Here is a 16,851-nt window from a genome sequence, read left to right as displayed (position 1 = left end):
GGCCTCTTGGGTAAAATGCTTTTGTAGACTTTTCCTCAGCCCATGGTATCATGTGGAAGTTTGATGACTGCAAGTGGAAAGAAGTTAATAAGACATCATGTTTAATAAAAGCTAAAATATGTGTATATAAATAAATAGTTAGAGAAAAAGTTCTCATGATCTATAGCCATGCTATCTATAAATATGCACTCATGTACAGCAGTTTCTTGACCTAAACATGCCAACATTGGCTAATTAGCACTAAACACAAAGCACAGAGATGAGTTTGGTGGTAGATGATGAGATATCGGATAAAGGAAAACTATGACCTGCTGGTGGTGCTAAATGAAAAGTCAGGGGATCAACAGAACAATTAGAAATCATGTTCTGGGCATCATTAACGTCTGTACAACATTTCATGGCAAAGTTCAAATATTTAAGACATTCCAGTCTGGATCAAAGTGGTGGTCCACCGTGCCAACCTATAGAAATCCACACTGAATTTTGTTGTTGTTGATTTAGATCATTTTATTGGAGCACACCACCGTCTTTCAGTTTCGTCTTCACCTCTCTGTGGTTCGTTGGGGCTTGCGTGGCCTGACTGGGGCTGGGTGAGGGGTCAAGGTGAGGGTCAGAAGTCAGAGGTTATGCTACTGTGAGTGTTTCTGCTGAGCGACCCCGAGGTGAGAGACATTCCTGTGGTTCTGGCTTTGTGTGTGGAGTTAGTTTAGCGAACAGTGGAGATAAGATGAGAGTCCTGCTGAGCTTTAGATGAGTTAATTAATAATCAATGAATCAGTTGAATAAGAATAACATAGTTATTGCAGTTTATTTTGAAGCTCAGCTTATATCTGGCTCTTCCAGGCTCACAATGTTTCTCCACCTCTTCCCTCTCTCTGTGTTTTCCTCTGCTGCTGTCTGTACCTGAGTCCAGACTGACAGCAGAGCACAGCAGGAGAGGAGGGTCTCTGGTGTTTGACTGACAGGCCAGTGATGAGCGCACAGAGAGAGGGTGAAGGGTGAAGGTCAGAGGTCAGGCTCCCATGGAGAGGGGGGACAGCAGAGCTGGGGAAACAGAGAGGGGGGACTTGCTAACAAGCTGGGGTGGTTGATCGTGTTGCATGCAAGGAAAAGAGATGGAAAACCACACGGAAACATATATGATGAGACTTTACTGATCCTCATAAGAGTTACATGTATTATTAACATGTATAAATGTATTAATAAAAATATAACAACGTAAATAAAAGTCTTTAAACTTTTTCTTTTATGCAATCTAAATATTTATAGTAGGTCACGTGAGCACATTGTAGCTATCTCCATGACAACAAGCAAACTCCATCTGTTGTGCAATAAGCCAGAAAGTTTTCTTGAATGTAGTTTTATCTTACAAATAAGAACATGTAGAAAAGTTAAACTATTAATAATTGTGATGTGATTATGGACGGTTGTTTGTCTCTATTGTGAGTTATTGTGAGGCCAACAGACAGGATCACTTCTACAGGGGAACCCCAGGAATGTTGTATGTGCACAAAAGATCTGGGTGGGTAGATGCATTTACACTTTATCACACAGAAATTAAAACTTTCTGATGATGTGAAGCTTCTTTGAAATCCATACAATAGTTGAGATTTTTTCTCAGACTTGGATATTTGTATTTGACATTACACAACGTCTGCCGATAAAGGTATGAATAACAAATATACAGTATAGTATGTTGTGCATGTGTCCTGATTATCACTTGCACAGGAATGCAACAGTAGTCCAGGTCCAGCTCTGTTCACATGTGTAGTGCACATGCCTGGCAGCAGAAACCTTGTGTGGTTGACTGAAATCTGGACATCTGATGTTAACGGTGGAGCTAGTTTAAAAGTTCATATGTTTCCAAAGTGTTTTTCATAAAACATGTAAAATAATCCTCCAAAGGTTGTCAACAAAAACAATTAACTGTTGAGACTGAACCTGGACTGCTTCTCCTCCATCGTGGATGTTCATAGGCATCTCTTTACAAACGTTTACTGGGTGGCCAGGCCAATATACTGTCTGATATTAGTTTATCACAGATGTACTGGTATCAGCATAAAGTACGTCTGCAAACAAGTAACATGAAATTGCATTTGAAGCAGTTTATATACAGAGTCTCTTTTGCATATTTTGTCCACCAGAGAGCACTGTTAAGTTTATTTTTGAGCTGTAAAATGTGCCACTCAGTATACAGTATATCCCGATCACTGTTAAATTTAAAGAATTCTTATAGAGAAATGTTCATGTTGTGTGTTTAAATATGTGCAAATATATTTTATGACATGTTTAAAACTCAGAAGCTTACTGGTTTTAATGCTGCAGACTGGTCGACTCACTGCTTGGCTGTGAATGAAAGATATTTTTGGATGGAGGACAGACGTAAACGCTGAGATGTTTAGCTCTGTTGGATCAGAGGTGGAGAGGTTTCTACACAATTGGTGATACATTTTGACACAGGTTTCAGGCCTGCAGACATTCAGTGATATTCATAAGACAGATTTTCAACAGAAAGCTCCTTTAACATAACCATATTTATTTACACTATTCAATATTAGTACATTATTTCAGTTGCTTATTTGAGCTTGAATAAAACATTCAAGCTGCAGCACTTAGTCCTGTGTAGTCAGTTATTGTAAACCGGAAAAGATTTACATTAAATCCTGAAGCATACATATACAAGTATCCTGTGGAAAATACAAATATTCAGTTGCTTGTATAAAGGACCAGTGTGTAGTGGTATGTAGCCGTGTATAGCAGGTGGTGATTGCAACCACTGTGCCTCACTCACTCGCCTTCATGCAAGGAAAGAACAACTATGGTGGTTCAGCATGGTGGACTCCATAAAAGACGTATTCTAGGGTAACAAATACATTTTAAATAAATCTTATATCATAAGTTTACATGTTCTGTAAATAGATAGATAGATAGATAGATAGATAGATAGATAGATAGATAGACACTGGCCACCACAGACTGATAAAACATCTGTAGCAGTTTGTTTTGATGTTAAAGGGCAACCGTGTTTTCAGGAAGTACAGGCGGCTCTGCCCTTTCCTTTGGACAGTGTCCATGTTTGCTGTCCAGTCCAAACTTCTTGTCCACATCGACCCTCTCGATGGACACAGGTTGGAGAGTCCACCACCATCTCCTTGATCTTGGACTTGTTTACAACAAAAGTACAAAAACAAACTAGTTTAGCAGAAAATATGTTTTTGGTTTTTTTGGTCTCACAGGTTTTGACTTCCAGGTTGGAAAATGAGTTGAACTTTTTGTGGACGAATTGTTGAAACTTGTTGCAGTGCTGGACAATTACAACTAGATGTCACTCTACATCAACATTTAATCAACATCCAGGCTTCTTGCTGTCTTTCCCCTTCTCTCACTCTCTGCACACACACACAAACACACACACACACATATACACGTGCACAGGCAAGTGGTACACACACTCTTTCAAAATATCTAGCTTCTTTAAGCCAATCAGAACTTTCTTCTGTTTTGTAGGTCTCATCATTTAGCCTTGAGTGAGACATCAACATGCAGGGAGCAGATCACACCGACAGGCGGTGCTGTTCCCGTGAGGTCCCCCGCATGGCTGTCTTGCCTCAGCGTGAGTCTGGTCCTCTACTACACACAGAGAAGGATTATGTAATGTTTACTATTATGGCGCTATATATGTTGCGGGGGAGTGTGTTTTGTCTTTTTCCGTGCAGATGTTAAATGGCACCATACAGATGTGATCACGCGTGCAAAGATGCCTGTCTCACGCACGTGCCTTCACCTAAAAAAATAAATTAAAAAAAACACGCACATCTTTTCAGTACTCAGCACACACCGGTTCGTCTCCACCGCTGCCTGCAAGTTACAAACACGGGGTTAGCCGAGTTTACGCCAGACCACGCCCCCTCGGTCCAGCTGGTGGCAACACTCTTGATGACATCACCACCGCGCGAACCCATTGGCCCCGAGACGTCGCACACCTGCCCAATCGCCTGCCGGTGAAGTGACGTCAGCGGAGACAGGTCCCGTTCACTTTCACTGGAGTGGGCGGGGCGGAGAGATTACCGACGTCAGAGCCAGCGGGATGCTGCGCCGTGATTGGCTGAGAGCGGTGAAAGTGAGCGTCTGTTGCTGAGAGAAAAGGGAGAGGGGGAGAGCAGTTTGCAAGGGGGCACCGATGCGTCTGCTGCGCCACATAAAGAGTTGTCCAGCTCTGATGCAAACTTTTTTTATTTTTATTTTTTATTATTATAGCATGCACTTATGCTCACGTTTCTCCCGTGTCACTAACACAACACAGAAATAACTGGTTACAATGCTACTTTTGCTACAGTTTGGACGCTTTGCACCTCCATGGGTAGTAGCAGCCGCATTGTGATGCTTATACCCGGTGCTGCGCCAACTTCTTTGTGGACAAGCCGAAGGGGTTGATGCATTATCACCGTCTGCTCAGGGATGGCACTTGTGCTGTCAATTATGGTAAACATACTCCTTTTCAAAAGGGGAGGGGGCATTTGTGCCTTTCTATTGGCTCTCGGTTTGTTGCTCCCTCCTCTCGACCCTCCCTCATGCTGTTCCTATGGTTCCCAAAGCTCTTATTGGATACTGTAAAGTTTGGGACAGGACACCGGTCTGGCTCAGCATCCTCGCCACCATTGGCTGGAACCGCCCGTCTGTCAAGTGGACTTTGACAGCTCGCCACGCCCCTTAGTCTGTGGCGCCGGCACTGATTTGCTACTGTACCTGTCAGCGACCTCTGATTGGTCGGCTTGCCCAGCTGTTAGTGGTTCATTCACCATTTTGTGACTGTAGTGGAAAAGAAGACCGATAGTTTTTTATATCTCTGTATGAGTTTCTGTGGGGGAAAGACATGTTTTGCGGAGGAAAAGTAAAGTGTGAGTCCGGACCGCACAGTCGTCAAAGCAGCCGACAGCAAAAGGATGTTACCGAGAGTTACGATACGAGCCTCCTCATCAGCAAAATAACACCATAAATCTTTCTCTCTGGCGACACAAAAAAAGAGGGGAGAAAAGCTCTTGTTTTGGGTGAGTTGAAACTTTAAGTTAGCAAAAAAAAAAAAAAAAAAAAAAAGCTCAACTGACGTGAATTCCATTTTCAGGAGTTTTAGCACGAGACGGCGTTCGAATGCCAACGGTCGGCCGTTTGTTCCCCCAACCGTCCGAAGGAAAAAAAAAAAAAGAACCGGAGTGACACCGCTTGCGAGCCCCGAGGAAGAGCCGAGAGAAAGAGGGGAGGGGAGGCGTTGGTGTCGGTGTTGGTGTCGGTGGAGGTGGTGGTGGGTGGAGAAGGGGGGGCGGTGTAACAGCCTAAAAACTTTTCTCAAATGTTTTACCGCAGTCCCACGGACGACCGAGAGACGTTTTTCTTTTTTTGTCAGCTTCCCTTTGGGTGATAGTACTTTTCCTTGACCTCGAGTTTTTAGCAAAGCTCGAGCAGCGCTAACGTAGTAAAAAAAAAAAGAAAAACAACAACAACAAAAAAACTAACAATCGACCTATTTGCAGCATTGCAGCTCAAATGTTTACTAACAGCAACGCAAGCTCGTGTTTTTTTTTTTTTTTTTTTTGGGTGGTGTTTATATAAAATGGTACCCGGGAGAAAATGGAAAACAACTAGAGAAGGAGTGGGTAACATCCCGTTTTTTTTTTCTCCTCCGTGTGACGGTGTCATTATGTGGGTACTAGTAGTCTGCTACCGTTGCGTACTACTACGACTACTACAACCACCACTACTACTAACGTTACTGAGCTGCTTACTAGAGCGAAACACCAACACGGGAAAGATTCCTGCTTTTCCTCCCTCAAGTTTACCCATGTAGACAAGAGTGTCACCTTACTGTCTCCATTAAGGAAGCGTCTCTGGAGTGGTTGTGCGTGTACACACTAGGCGTTGTAGTGAATATTTTGCATGTACGAGGAAAGAAATAGGCCCTTCTAGTTTTGAGGAGGTGGAGGGAATAATAATAAAAACGTCACTTAAAACCGATTGTTTGTGTTTTGTTACCGAGCACCGTGCAGCAGAGGAGACCGGCTGACTGCCTCGAGTCATAATACTCCTTTGACATTGTGTAGCGCCTCTCGTAGTACTCGCAGAGATCAGCGCAAAGAAGCCGGGGATGCATTCGCTGTTTTCTCGGCTTTTCCTCTCGTACTTTTCTCTCTTGCACTGCAAATCAGTGTCGATGCACCGCTGACAACTCGTAACAGTTATGTCATATCCCTCTCTTTGATGTTTTAAAGTGTTCTGCATGTCTCATATTCCTCATCATTGCACTTGTTTTAGGCAGGAGACAAATTTACCATGATGGTGTGTAGGCATCTTTTGCATAGCTTGTACAGAGCACTTGGAAACCATTGATGTGGCATTGGCAGATCTGCCATTTGGTCCCAAACAGGAACAGTCACCTCTGATCTATGCTACTGCCTCCTGATCAATATGGGCCAGAATGCACAAATGCCAGGACTCAATGTTCCTCTTTTTATTGATATAATATCTACAGTCAGATATGCCACCCACTAAACAGCTGCCAGTGTTCATAATACGTCACAATGCATGTTCTCCATAACAAGCGCAGTTACACACTTGCATGCTCTCTCTCTCTCACACACACACACACACACACACAGGCTTCACAGCTCGCCCTCTTGCTACACCTAAAATACCCCAATGAAATCTTTTACTTGTGTCATGTTGCCTGTACGATCACATCCCACTCACTCATGAGCATGTAAACTAAAGTGTGCACGTATATGTGTGTGTGTGTGTGTGTGTGTATCACAGCATGTTCTCCTTTTATTTATTTTTTTGCTGTTTCATGTATGAGTGTGTTCCCCGGTGACCCAGTTAAGGGCAAAGCCGCCCTGCCAATGCCGGAGTGTGTACGAGGGCCATGGTAGGCTTCACTATCACGGCTGTGCTGCTTGTCTCCCTCTCTGTTGTACCATTGCACGTTCTTCTCATCCCCCTGTCCCCGTCACTGCAGCCCTGCGCCCATACAGACACCCATAAAATGCTTTTAGGAGAGGGATGAGCTGCAGTGTGCCTGGTAACTACGTATACACTCACGCTGACATATAGTGCAAAATGCAGCGCTTGAACAAGGTAGACACATCCTGAAGACAGCCGTACATAGTCATATACATTGTGTAGTATAAGCAGCTCAAATGCCCTCATGCCTGTCACACACACACACACACACACATCCTGTGCCATGTTGCTGTCGGGCGCAGGCTAAATTCCCTGCGAATGACCAGATAAAGTGGCATCAAGGAGGAGATTTAATACGGGTGTAGTCGTATAAAATACTGTGCAACTTCTTCTTCTTGTAGTGTTGACATTGAGCTGAGATTTCTTTATGAATGACCGTTATGAGTGTGTGTGTGTGTGTGTGTGTGTGTGTTTGGCGCATACATGCACCCTTGTCCAATCTGCAAAGAAACCAACCTTTGCATGAGATTTTTTATATATATATTTTTTTTATTTCGAATTTTAAGAATCTTAAAAGTCATTTTTATGTTTGTTTGTTTTTTTTTTACAGAAAAGCGAAACTTATACCGACCGGAGTGTGAGGTCCTGCACCTGTGTGTGAGGACGGCACAATGAATGTGTGAGTGTGTGAGACGATATATAGGTCCAAGGGAGATTTTAACAGTGTATGCATGACTGCACTGTAAATTCCAGGGAGAGCGTTTAGTGTGTGTGTAAAGTTTGATGTTGCTATGCTGTGGAGCTGGGGGGCGGGGGTTATGTTGTGTACTCCTGTATGTGTACTGGGTGAAACAGCATCTTTTGCCTGTTTAAGGAAGAGTCCAGTTTGACACCATGGTGACAATAACCGCCGATTATCTGCCTATTCAGGATTTACAGGAGCTTCAGATCAGACCAGCAAATATCTCACTCCTAACCTGCTCTAATGCTGGAAGGTGTAGACGTCTTAAATCACTTAAATTATGACTGAGTTCCTCTCAGGCTTTGCCTGGAATCAACCCAGAGGACAATCAGGGTTTTTTCAGCAATCATTTATATTTTTGAACCTAATTTTTTATTAACAACTAAAAAAAAAGCGAGGAGGGAGTTTGATTTAGACTCTTTCTCGGCGTCTTGGGTTGTAGCTAACAAACAACGAGAGTTAGAGGTCTGCAGTTGTTTTACATTCAGGGGACGCTCGTCAAGCACACACCGTGTGTAACTGGGGATTATGTTAAATGTTAAAATCATATGTCATTTATTATATGTGGCAGCAATGAAACTATATATACTTGATGAATAAATTGAGGTATCATTCCCTGTAATTTACTTGAACAGATCTGGTGTGTTTGGCAGCGCTGGTATTTTGTCTGTGGAGGATTGCTTGTCCGCACATGTTTTTTTAAGGATGGACTCACAGCTGAGGAGTTCAAATGTTTTTTACAGTTGAATTCTGGGTGACAAAAACTTCCATGACAAATAGATACTGGTTACAAACTTGCACTAGATACTCAGTGCTGATCTACAGCTGTTATCTACATGTTGTGCCCATAATCGATGGCCATACATGTTGTCATGCAGTCCGGTACAGAATGTGAATACACACACGGTTGCCTGCCACTGGGCTTATCAGCCAAATTGTGGGCCATTCTGGGAGGCCATAAGCATGACCAAACACATTTTTCCAAGCTAAGATCAGATCCTCCTGAGTCACTTAGTCCACCAGTCAGTCAGCCAAATGGCTCTGACTATTTCCTGTCTTTCCCAGCGAGCTACAGTAACTTTACAGGACCAACACTCCCCAGTTCAGGTCTCAGCATCTACCCTAATGAAGGGGTGCATGGCCTGGTACATTCCTGCAGTCACAGGGTTTTCTTCTTATTTTACTTTCTTTTCTTTGCTTCTATATGGAAAAAAAAACATTTACTACACGTTCTTCTCTTCAGTTTGTATTGTTAATAATGCACAATATACACTATGATCTGCTAATTGGTATTAAGAAATATTTGTTTCAAAATCTATTTTTTATCAACACTAATATCAAACATTGAATTGATAAGCTGCATTAATTACACAACTCATTTAAACTCAAACTTTTTACTGTCAGTAATAATATCAAGAGAACATTGTTTTTCAACTGTCTGCATCTGGAGGAAGCATCACAGTTGCGGTACAGTAGGTAAACTCCAGATGTGAAGCTACACACATGGTGCTGTGCAATAAAATTAGTATCATTTTTAATATTTATATCAGTAGACCTTACCATAGAAATGATCAATATACACAGTGCAGTAAATACTGTATTGTGTGAGGGCAGAGGTCAAAATAGAGAGTCAGTGATGACTGAATAGTTTCAGGTTTTTATTATTAGTCATTCAGGACCCGGAAGAGATGCTTTTCTGTAGTGCAGGAAGTGGAAATGGTGTGTTGCTGGTTTGCGTTGTGTACTGTTTGTAGCAGCAAACAAACAGTTAACAACAAGGTCACCTTATGTGTGCGCGTGTGTGTGTGTGACAAACTTTTCCAGTGCCTTTTTTCGACGGGAAGTGTGTGTGAGTACGTGTGCCGTACGAATTTGTCCGTGTGTTCTCGTCTTGTATTTGCAGAAATTCAGGCATTTGCATATGTTGGTGAGTTTCCGAGCTTAGTCGAGCGGAGCACAAATGCACACGTCTTTGTGTACGAGTGTGTAAGTAAGTGTGCGTTTGTGTGCGCAAGTGTGTGTGTGTGTGTGTGTGTGTGTGTGTGTGTGACTGTATTTAGCCTGTAATCTTGCATCAGTGAGTGTGCCTGATCCTGTGCCAGCCTTTTAATTTCTCTCATTTTGGGCGTATCTTACCATGGCAGATTATTCCAATTATATTGTCTTTTTGTAGGAATGTGTGTGTTAGTGTTTGTGTGTGTGTGTGTGTCAGTGAGACAATGACAGAGACGACTGGGGAAGACTGAGACATCGAGAAAGAAGTGAGAGAGACCCAGTCAGTGCTAGAATGACTGTGGAAATTCCCAATGACTACACAAGAACAGCCTATTTGAACAAACAGCCAAACAGCCGCATACTCCTACCTCGCTCTGTCTCCGACTCTCTCTCTCTTTCTTTCTCTCACTCATGTTGTAGGGTGACCTCACTCAGGCCACTGCCAGCCCTTTTCCCCCTGATGGAAGTCAAAATAAATGCTCTGGGTTGTTGTTTTTTTTGTGATTTCATGTTGAACACGAATCATCAAGTCTATAATGCACGAGGCATGAGAAAGCTACCCTTTTTCATTTTGGTGGGGGGGATTACAGTGGAGCGATCAGACGACCTGTAGCGTGAGCTGAGTGTGTGTTAGAGGAAGTGTTTGAAATTAAACATACATAGGCCTCGTTAAAGGCAGACATTTGGATACTGGAGTACAAACCGATGCGAATGACCTTGGATGTTATGTTTGTTTCTTTTTTTTCCCTTTAGTTATTACTTTATTTCCTTCTTTCTGTTTTCTTTTTGGCCCATTTATTTGTCGTCGTTTCTCTCGCTGACACTATTTTTGATCGAACTAACCCACTGTGTTTGTGATTTAATCATACTTAATCAAGGTTAACAGGATTAAATGTCAATCTCAAACATGCTCTCCCAGGAATACCTGTGAAATAAATCAATAATTCATCAACTATCGAAATAGAAATATCTGTTTTTTCAGTTTTTATTAATCCTATATTTTTAAGCTAACTATGACAAGGCCATACTTTTATAAGAAAAGATGTCAAGATTGTCATTTTGTAAATGTTGCTGTCTGGCTTTAAAATGGCGGATAATTAATGTTGGAAGATTATAATTCTTGTTATAGGCAAGCATACACAGAAGCGCCTGCATGTGCACTCTAGTAGATCAGGCAGACAGTGTAGCACACTTCCAGGTATGACGTCATTTTTATTCTCAGCAATTTTTGATTATGAAGATAATAAATGACCACCTGTCTTCTGCGTTTCTCTCTTTTTTTTCCAGCCGGCAATACAGAGGACAGAAGGACAGGGGAAGAAGAAGAAAAAAACAGAGAAAGAAAGGAGTGCCTTAGAAGTGGGAGAAAAGAGGAGCGCTATAAACTCTGCAGCAGTTTGGGAACATTGAAGTAAAGATGAGACCGTTAAAGAAACACAGAGGGCGTTCTCCCCCGTTAACGAGAGGCAGAGGGGGGAGACGGAGAGGGGGCTCTCAGCCACTCCAAGTGAAAGACCCCAAAAGAGTCAAGAGGGAGACACTCGTCAAAACCACACAGCATACACCCAACGCTCCATCTACACGCAAACAGACCCCACCCACAGCCACCAACTCCAACGAAGAAGTCACAAACAGCAATACCCCAACGAGGGAGGAGTCTACTGAGCTGAGGAAACCTGTGGAGCCGGTGGAGAAGAAGCCAGAAGAAAAGACAGAAAATGAGAAGACAGTGGGCACGAATGGAAATAGTGCCATGTCCACTGACACCGTAGCATTTCCTACCTCTACTCCAGCGCCACTCTCCACAGCCACGCCCCCTCCAGCCGCCAATCACAGCCCCAGTTTGGGCTCAGTCTCTAGTAGGAAAACAGCCACATTTAAGGCTCGTGTACCCAAGAAAAAATACACATATGAGCACTTTGCCAACAATGCAAGTGCCCTGACTACCATTCCTACCTCCAGCCCCGCACTCATACACAACAGTTACTGCAGTATTAAAAGCAAAATCGGCGACAGTGTGAATGTGCCCAATAAAAATTTCAAGAGTAGTAACAATATTAGTAATAGCATTAATGTTAGCCTCAGTAGTAGTTCTAACAATAACACTACAAGTGGTATTAACAACCCAATAAACAGTAGTAACAGTAGTGCTGGGAGCCATAGTACTTTTATCAATAGCAGTAATAATAGAAGTAATAATTGCTCAGGTAATCAGCCATCAGTGCTAAATGTGGACAGTAAAGCTGCAGAAGCAAACCTTTTCATTTCCACAGAGGAGAGGGCCCTCAGGACAGCAGATTCCCAGGAAAAGGATGCCCAAACTGTGGAAAACGAGTCGGAGGGGGCCCCTAACTCGGTGCGCTCCTCATCCACTGACACAGCTAGCGAGCATTCAGCTGACCTGGACGCGATGGAAGCAACAGGACCAAGCCTTCATCATCAAAAGAACTCCCACATCCCAGCTCCCCTCCATAACTCGCACCCTAAAGAGGCCGGTCTTTCAGAGGGGCTAGCTGAAGCTCTGGCCAAAGGCATGAAAAACCAGAGAGTTCTAGCCCGCCAGATAAAGAGGACCATGGAGAGTGGGGTTGGGTCTGCAGGGGAAAGAGGGGTTAAGGAGATGGAGTCATGTCTTGTATCACCTGTGTTCAGACCGGGGGTGGTGCGTAGAGTGAGTGGAGGTACTGTTGAAGTCCAGCTCCAAGGAGAGGAGACCCTTGTTAAATACCCTTTTCATGGTGGGACCGTGATGACTACGTCATCAGGAGCTGAGAACACTGTGGAGTTCATTTTGGACGCCCCCCCACCGGGCATGGCACCTGTGGCTGTGGGGACACAAGTGTGTGTGCCCTTTGGTGGAGAGGAGGGAGGTCCCCTGCTGTACAGAGAGGGGATTATTGCTCAGGTGGACCCCCACCCTGGTGTCTCATTTCCTTACCAGGTGCTCCTGAGTGAAGACAGAGAGACTCTGGATGACGGAGGGGTGGGGGAAGAGAAAGAGAAAAGGAAATCTAATGCTCAAGCTGTGTGGGTGTCCAGGCAGAGTCTTAGACTTCTCACTCCTCCTTGGGAGGTCTCGCATTTGGATGGTGGGAGGGCCAAGGAGAGAGAGCGGGAGAGAGAAAGGGAAGAGAGGGAGCGACGGGAGGAGATGGAGGTAGAGAGGGAAGTGTGCCAGTTGAGCATTGGGATGGGCGTGCTGGGAGGGGGAGCAAGGTTGGGCCACAGTTTTTCACATGAAGGGGTCGCCTATAGAAATGTACATCCACCGCCCCATTCCAGTGTAACTAGCAGCACAGTTCACGGCTGCGGAGATAACTACACTGACAGAGCCAAACAGCCAAACACTCCAGAGGAGGACGTTGAGGTGTCTCGTTTTAACATGGGCCTCACTGTTGGTCCTAAGCCAAACGCTGTGGCCTCTCAGCACAGAAACATCATCTCCAAGTCCAGTGGTTACCCTCCCTCCTCCCCTCACCTCTCCGTGGTGCGAGGTCTAGGACCACCACACGTCTCCACCTTAGCTACTCCTCAGCCACCCCCTTCCCCTGCCTTACTGGGGTCTGAAATGAACAACACCACTCCAAACCTACCTCCATCAAAGACCACTCCTACTCAGACCCCTACTTCCACTTCTGGTGGGGGGTCCTCCTCTACCTCCTCTCGCTCCAGGACTCCCCTCTCGTTGGCTCAGCAGAAATACAAGAAGGGCGATGTGGTGTGCACCCCTAACGGTATCCGTAAGAAGTTTAATGGTAAGCAGTGGAGGAGGCTGTGCTCCAGGGAGGGTTGTATGAAGGAGTCACAGCGTCGAGGATACTGCTCCAGACACTTGTCCATGAGGACCAAAGAGATGGAGGCAGCAGGGGGAGAAAGGGGAGGAGGAGGAGGAGGAGGCAACAGTTCAGGGACAGTCACCCCCTCTGACCTGCGGGGGAGAGCAAGCAGTGAGTTTGAGTGGGATGACACATCAAGAGAGAGCAGTGAGACCAGCAGCAGAGGAGACTCTAGGCCCCGCTTGGTCCTCCCTTCGCTCCTCCCCCATGACCTGTCTTCACGCTTTGACTTTGATGAGTGTGAGGCCGCCACCATGCTTGTGTCATTAGGGAGCTCCCGCTCTGGCACCCCTTCCTTTTCTCCCATCTCCAACCAGTCTCCCTTCTCCCCTGCCCCCTCTCCTTCACCCTCCCCGCTATTTGGCTTCAGGCCGGCCAACTTCTCCCCGATTACTGCCTCCCCGGTCCTCCAACACCGGAGGCACAGGCAACCCAGTGGGACGGGGGGAGGAGGAGGGGCAGGGGGCAGTAAGGCAACAACCCCAGCTGGTGGAGGAGAAAGAGAGAGACAGACTTCAGGCATCCAGCCCTCCTTCCACAGTAACCTAATGTTTACAGTCCCCATGAGCCCCAGCAAACGAAAGCCCGACGCTCCTCCTCCACCACCGCTTCCCTCACACCACCATGATTACACACCCAAGACAGAGCTGGAGCAGGGGGAGCTCAACAACTCTTTCAGGGTGCTGTCCCCCCAGACACCAGCTTCACATTCCCGCACACACACACCCACCTTCTCCCGACCCAGAGGAGTGACTACCCCCTCCTCTAGCAGGCCGCCATCCTCCACTGCTGTCTCCCCTCCTCCTCTGCTGGTATCTCCCACTCCTCCTTCTCCTCTCACTCCCGATGGAGGGCCTCGTCGTGTGGTCCCCGTATCCCAACAGGCCTTGCGGGATTCCCCTGTCATTGTGAGGAATCCCGAAGTCCCACTGGCAAAATTTACAGAGTGTCCCCTGGGAAGAGGAGGAGGAGGAAGTGTAAATGAGGGAGGGACAGATAACACCTCATCTAAAGACATCAGTCTAACACCCCTTACCCCTCAGCCAATTTCTGGCCTCCAGGTTCCCGTCCCCATTAACGCTGCAGCAGCCACAGTACCCAATGGCACCGTCCTCTTACGAAGCCCAGCTCAAACTCTGGTGCTTGTGTCCCCAACACCTTCCTCCCTGCCCACCACTGACACCCCTACCACCCCGCTGCAGGCCCTGTCAGTTACAGTCAGCACAACAGTCACAGCTCCCGTTCCAAATAGCACGGACAGCTCCGGGGATCGCGAGGAGAACAGGGGGACTGGGTTTGGGGGTGAGGTCCAGCAGCCTGTTCCCTGTCATCCTTCTCCTACGGCCCTGCTGCCCTTGATCCTCCCAGCCGAAAGCCTTCACCCCGCCCCACGAAAAGACATCATCATGGGACGTCCTGGCACAGGTGAGAATTGCTTCATACGTGTGGGTGTATTTTGTATGTGAGGTGAGTGACGTCAAAGGAGAGAGGAGAAATTAATTGCAATTTCTGAACTGAGCTGAGCTGCAGTTAGAAAAGAGCAGATGTGGGGACTAATAAATGGTGTATTCTGTGGAAAAACTCACATGAGAACAATCACGTGGTATCTCTTCTTGGTCTATGTGTGGGGAAAAAAAGCAAAACACCTGAAAGAAAAAATATTGTGTACCTTTTTCAAAGTGAAGAATAATTGCACAAAATCTTGCACAGCAGACTTTCAATTAATAGTATTCTTTGCACTGTTTATTTATTTATTTCAAATATACCACTCAAGTTATTCCTACATCACATACCAAATTCCGGCTCTCAAATTTCATTTAATTTCAGAATACCAATTTTATGAACCTTTCTTCATCCCTATAGTGTGTCATTAAGAGCTAGGGGCTCTTGCTGTCTGCACAATTAATATCTTTTAGTTTGTTTTTACAATCGCATTACAGTATATTCATTAAATTATCAGAATGTACTCAAACATTTTTTAATGATATCTTTTCTGATAGCTATGTGGCTCTGTAGCATCAACCACAGACACACGCTGTCAACTTAAAATGGGCAGAGGAAGTGCTGTTTACTGGCCTTGAACTAGCAGGTTAACAAGCTTTTTACAGTATGATGGCAATGATTCTTTTTACTGAGAAACTGAGAGATTCCACAGAGAAATGCAGTGATAGTGCAGCTCAACATCTTGAGAAAAAAAAAGTACCAGAGGAGAGACTGAAGAAAAATATTTTGTTTATTAATGTGAATTCAGCTGAAGCTACTGCAAATGGCATACGTATTAAAATAATGAGAAGACTGGGCAAACTGTGTGTAAATGTAGGTTCACGAGTTTGTCTTTTTATTTCGTACACACACACACACACACACACACACACACACACACACACACACACACACACATTAAAAAGTGAGGGCAATGTATGAAGGCCTTAATTTAAAAATGATATTTCCTGTTAAATCGTAAATATAAAGAATCTTGTTTAGTGATTTTTCTCTCACTCTATATATGTATTCTTTCTGATTCGTAAATGCCACTTCTAATATATTATATTGTATTTTATTCATCAAATAAATCTAATTCAGCCAATCATTCATTCAACAATTATACTTATTTTGAACAAACAAGCTGTATAATGTTCTTTTAATTTGACATAATAACTAAGTCTTAAAACGGAGAACAACCCCAGTGTAATAGAGAGTTAGTGTCACTTTTACATGTCACAACCTGTGTGTGTTGATGCCCAGTGCAAAAAGCTTCTGTTAGCCAACATGCTGTTGTCCCATATGTCTTCCTGTAGTCGTCTGTCCACCGTCCTCATGTCTGGTCACACTAAACTAAGTGCTAAGGTCACGTGACCGCATGTAAGCCCCGGAACAGGCACCTGTGATTTACCAGGTCAGGACTAGGCTTCTTAATCACTCCTGATGACAAAAACCATGAACTATATTCACTGTATTCACTGAATTTACTAGTCAGCACTCAGTGAGGTGAGAATAATCCGTGACGTCCGTCCTGGTGACTCACAGAAAGGGAGTTTAGTTTATCTGATGATATTTGCACTATTTTCTATGACATATCATATTTAACAGTTATTAGAAAAACTAAATTACCAAAGTAATAATTAGATTGTTGTTAGTTGTTATTTTAAATGCAAATGGGAAAGGGGTTCAGCTGGATGCAAAATAATTTCTGTGTATTCACGTGTCTTAGTGTGTGTGTGAGAGAGAGGAAATGTATGCATAGGTATGCATGCTTTGGTCTTTTTGTGTTTTCTATAGGGATTAGATTGTACGTTATACAGGATTAGCTTTGTTGATATCTGAGAG

The 16,851-nt window shown here is 44.5% G+C and overlaps 1 protein-coding gene across 3 annotated transcripts in view; it reads left to right on the top strand.

Annotated features, from left to right (window-relative positions):
- Positions 1-4,101: 4,101 nt before the first annotated feature.
- cicb (capicua transcriptional repressor b) overlaps positions 4,102-16,851 on the top strand; it is a 36,604-nt gene continuing 23,854 nt past the window's right edge. For 2 of the 3 annotated variants that reach the window (XM_027289693.1, XM_027289691.1), the window contains exons 1-2: positions 4,102-5,048; positions 10,976-14,949. In XM_027289693.1, coding sequence (XP_027145494.1) covers positions 11,106-14,949 — 3,844 coding nt within the window. In that variant the 5' untranslated portion in view covers positions 4,102-5,048; positions 10,976-11,105. Of the gene's footprint in view, positions 5,049-7,561; positions 7,631-10,975; positions 14,950-16,851 lie in introns of all 3 variants that reach the window. The other variant, XM_027289692.1, reaches the window with a different exon arrangement.

The sequence above is a fragment of the Larimichthys crocea genome, chromosome XVI (assembly GCF_000972845.2).
Source record: "Larimichthys crocea isolate SSNF chromosome XVI, L_crocea_2.0, whole genome shotgun sequence".
In the NCBI taxonomy this organism is placed as follows: Eukaryota; Metazoa; Chordata; class Actinopteri; family Sciaenidae; genus Larimichthys; species Larimichthys crocea.
This window is presented reverse-complemented; position numbering and strand designations above follow the sequence as displayed.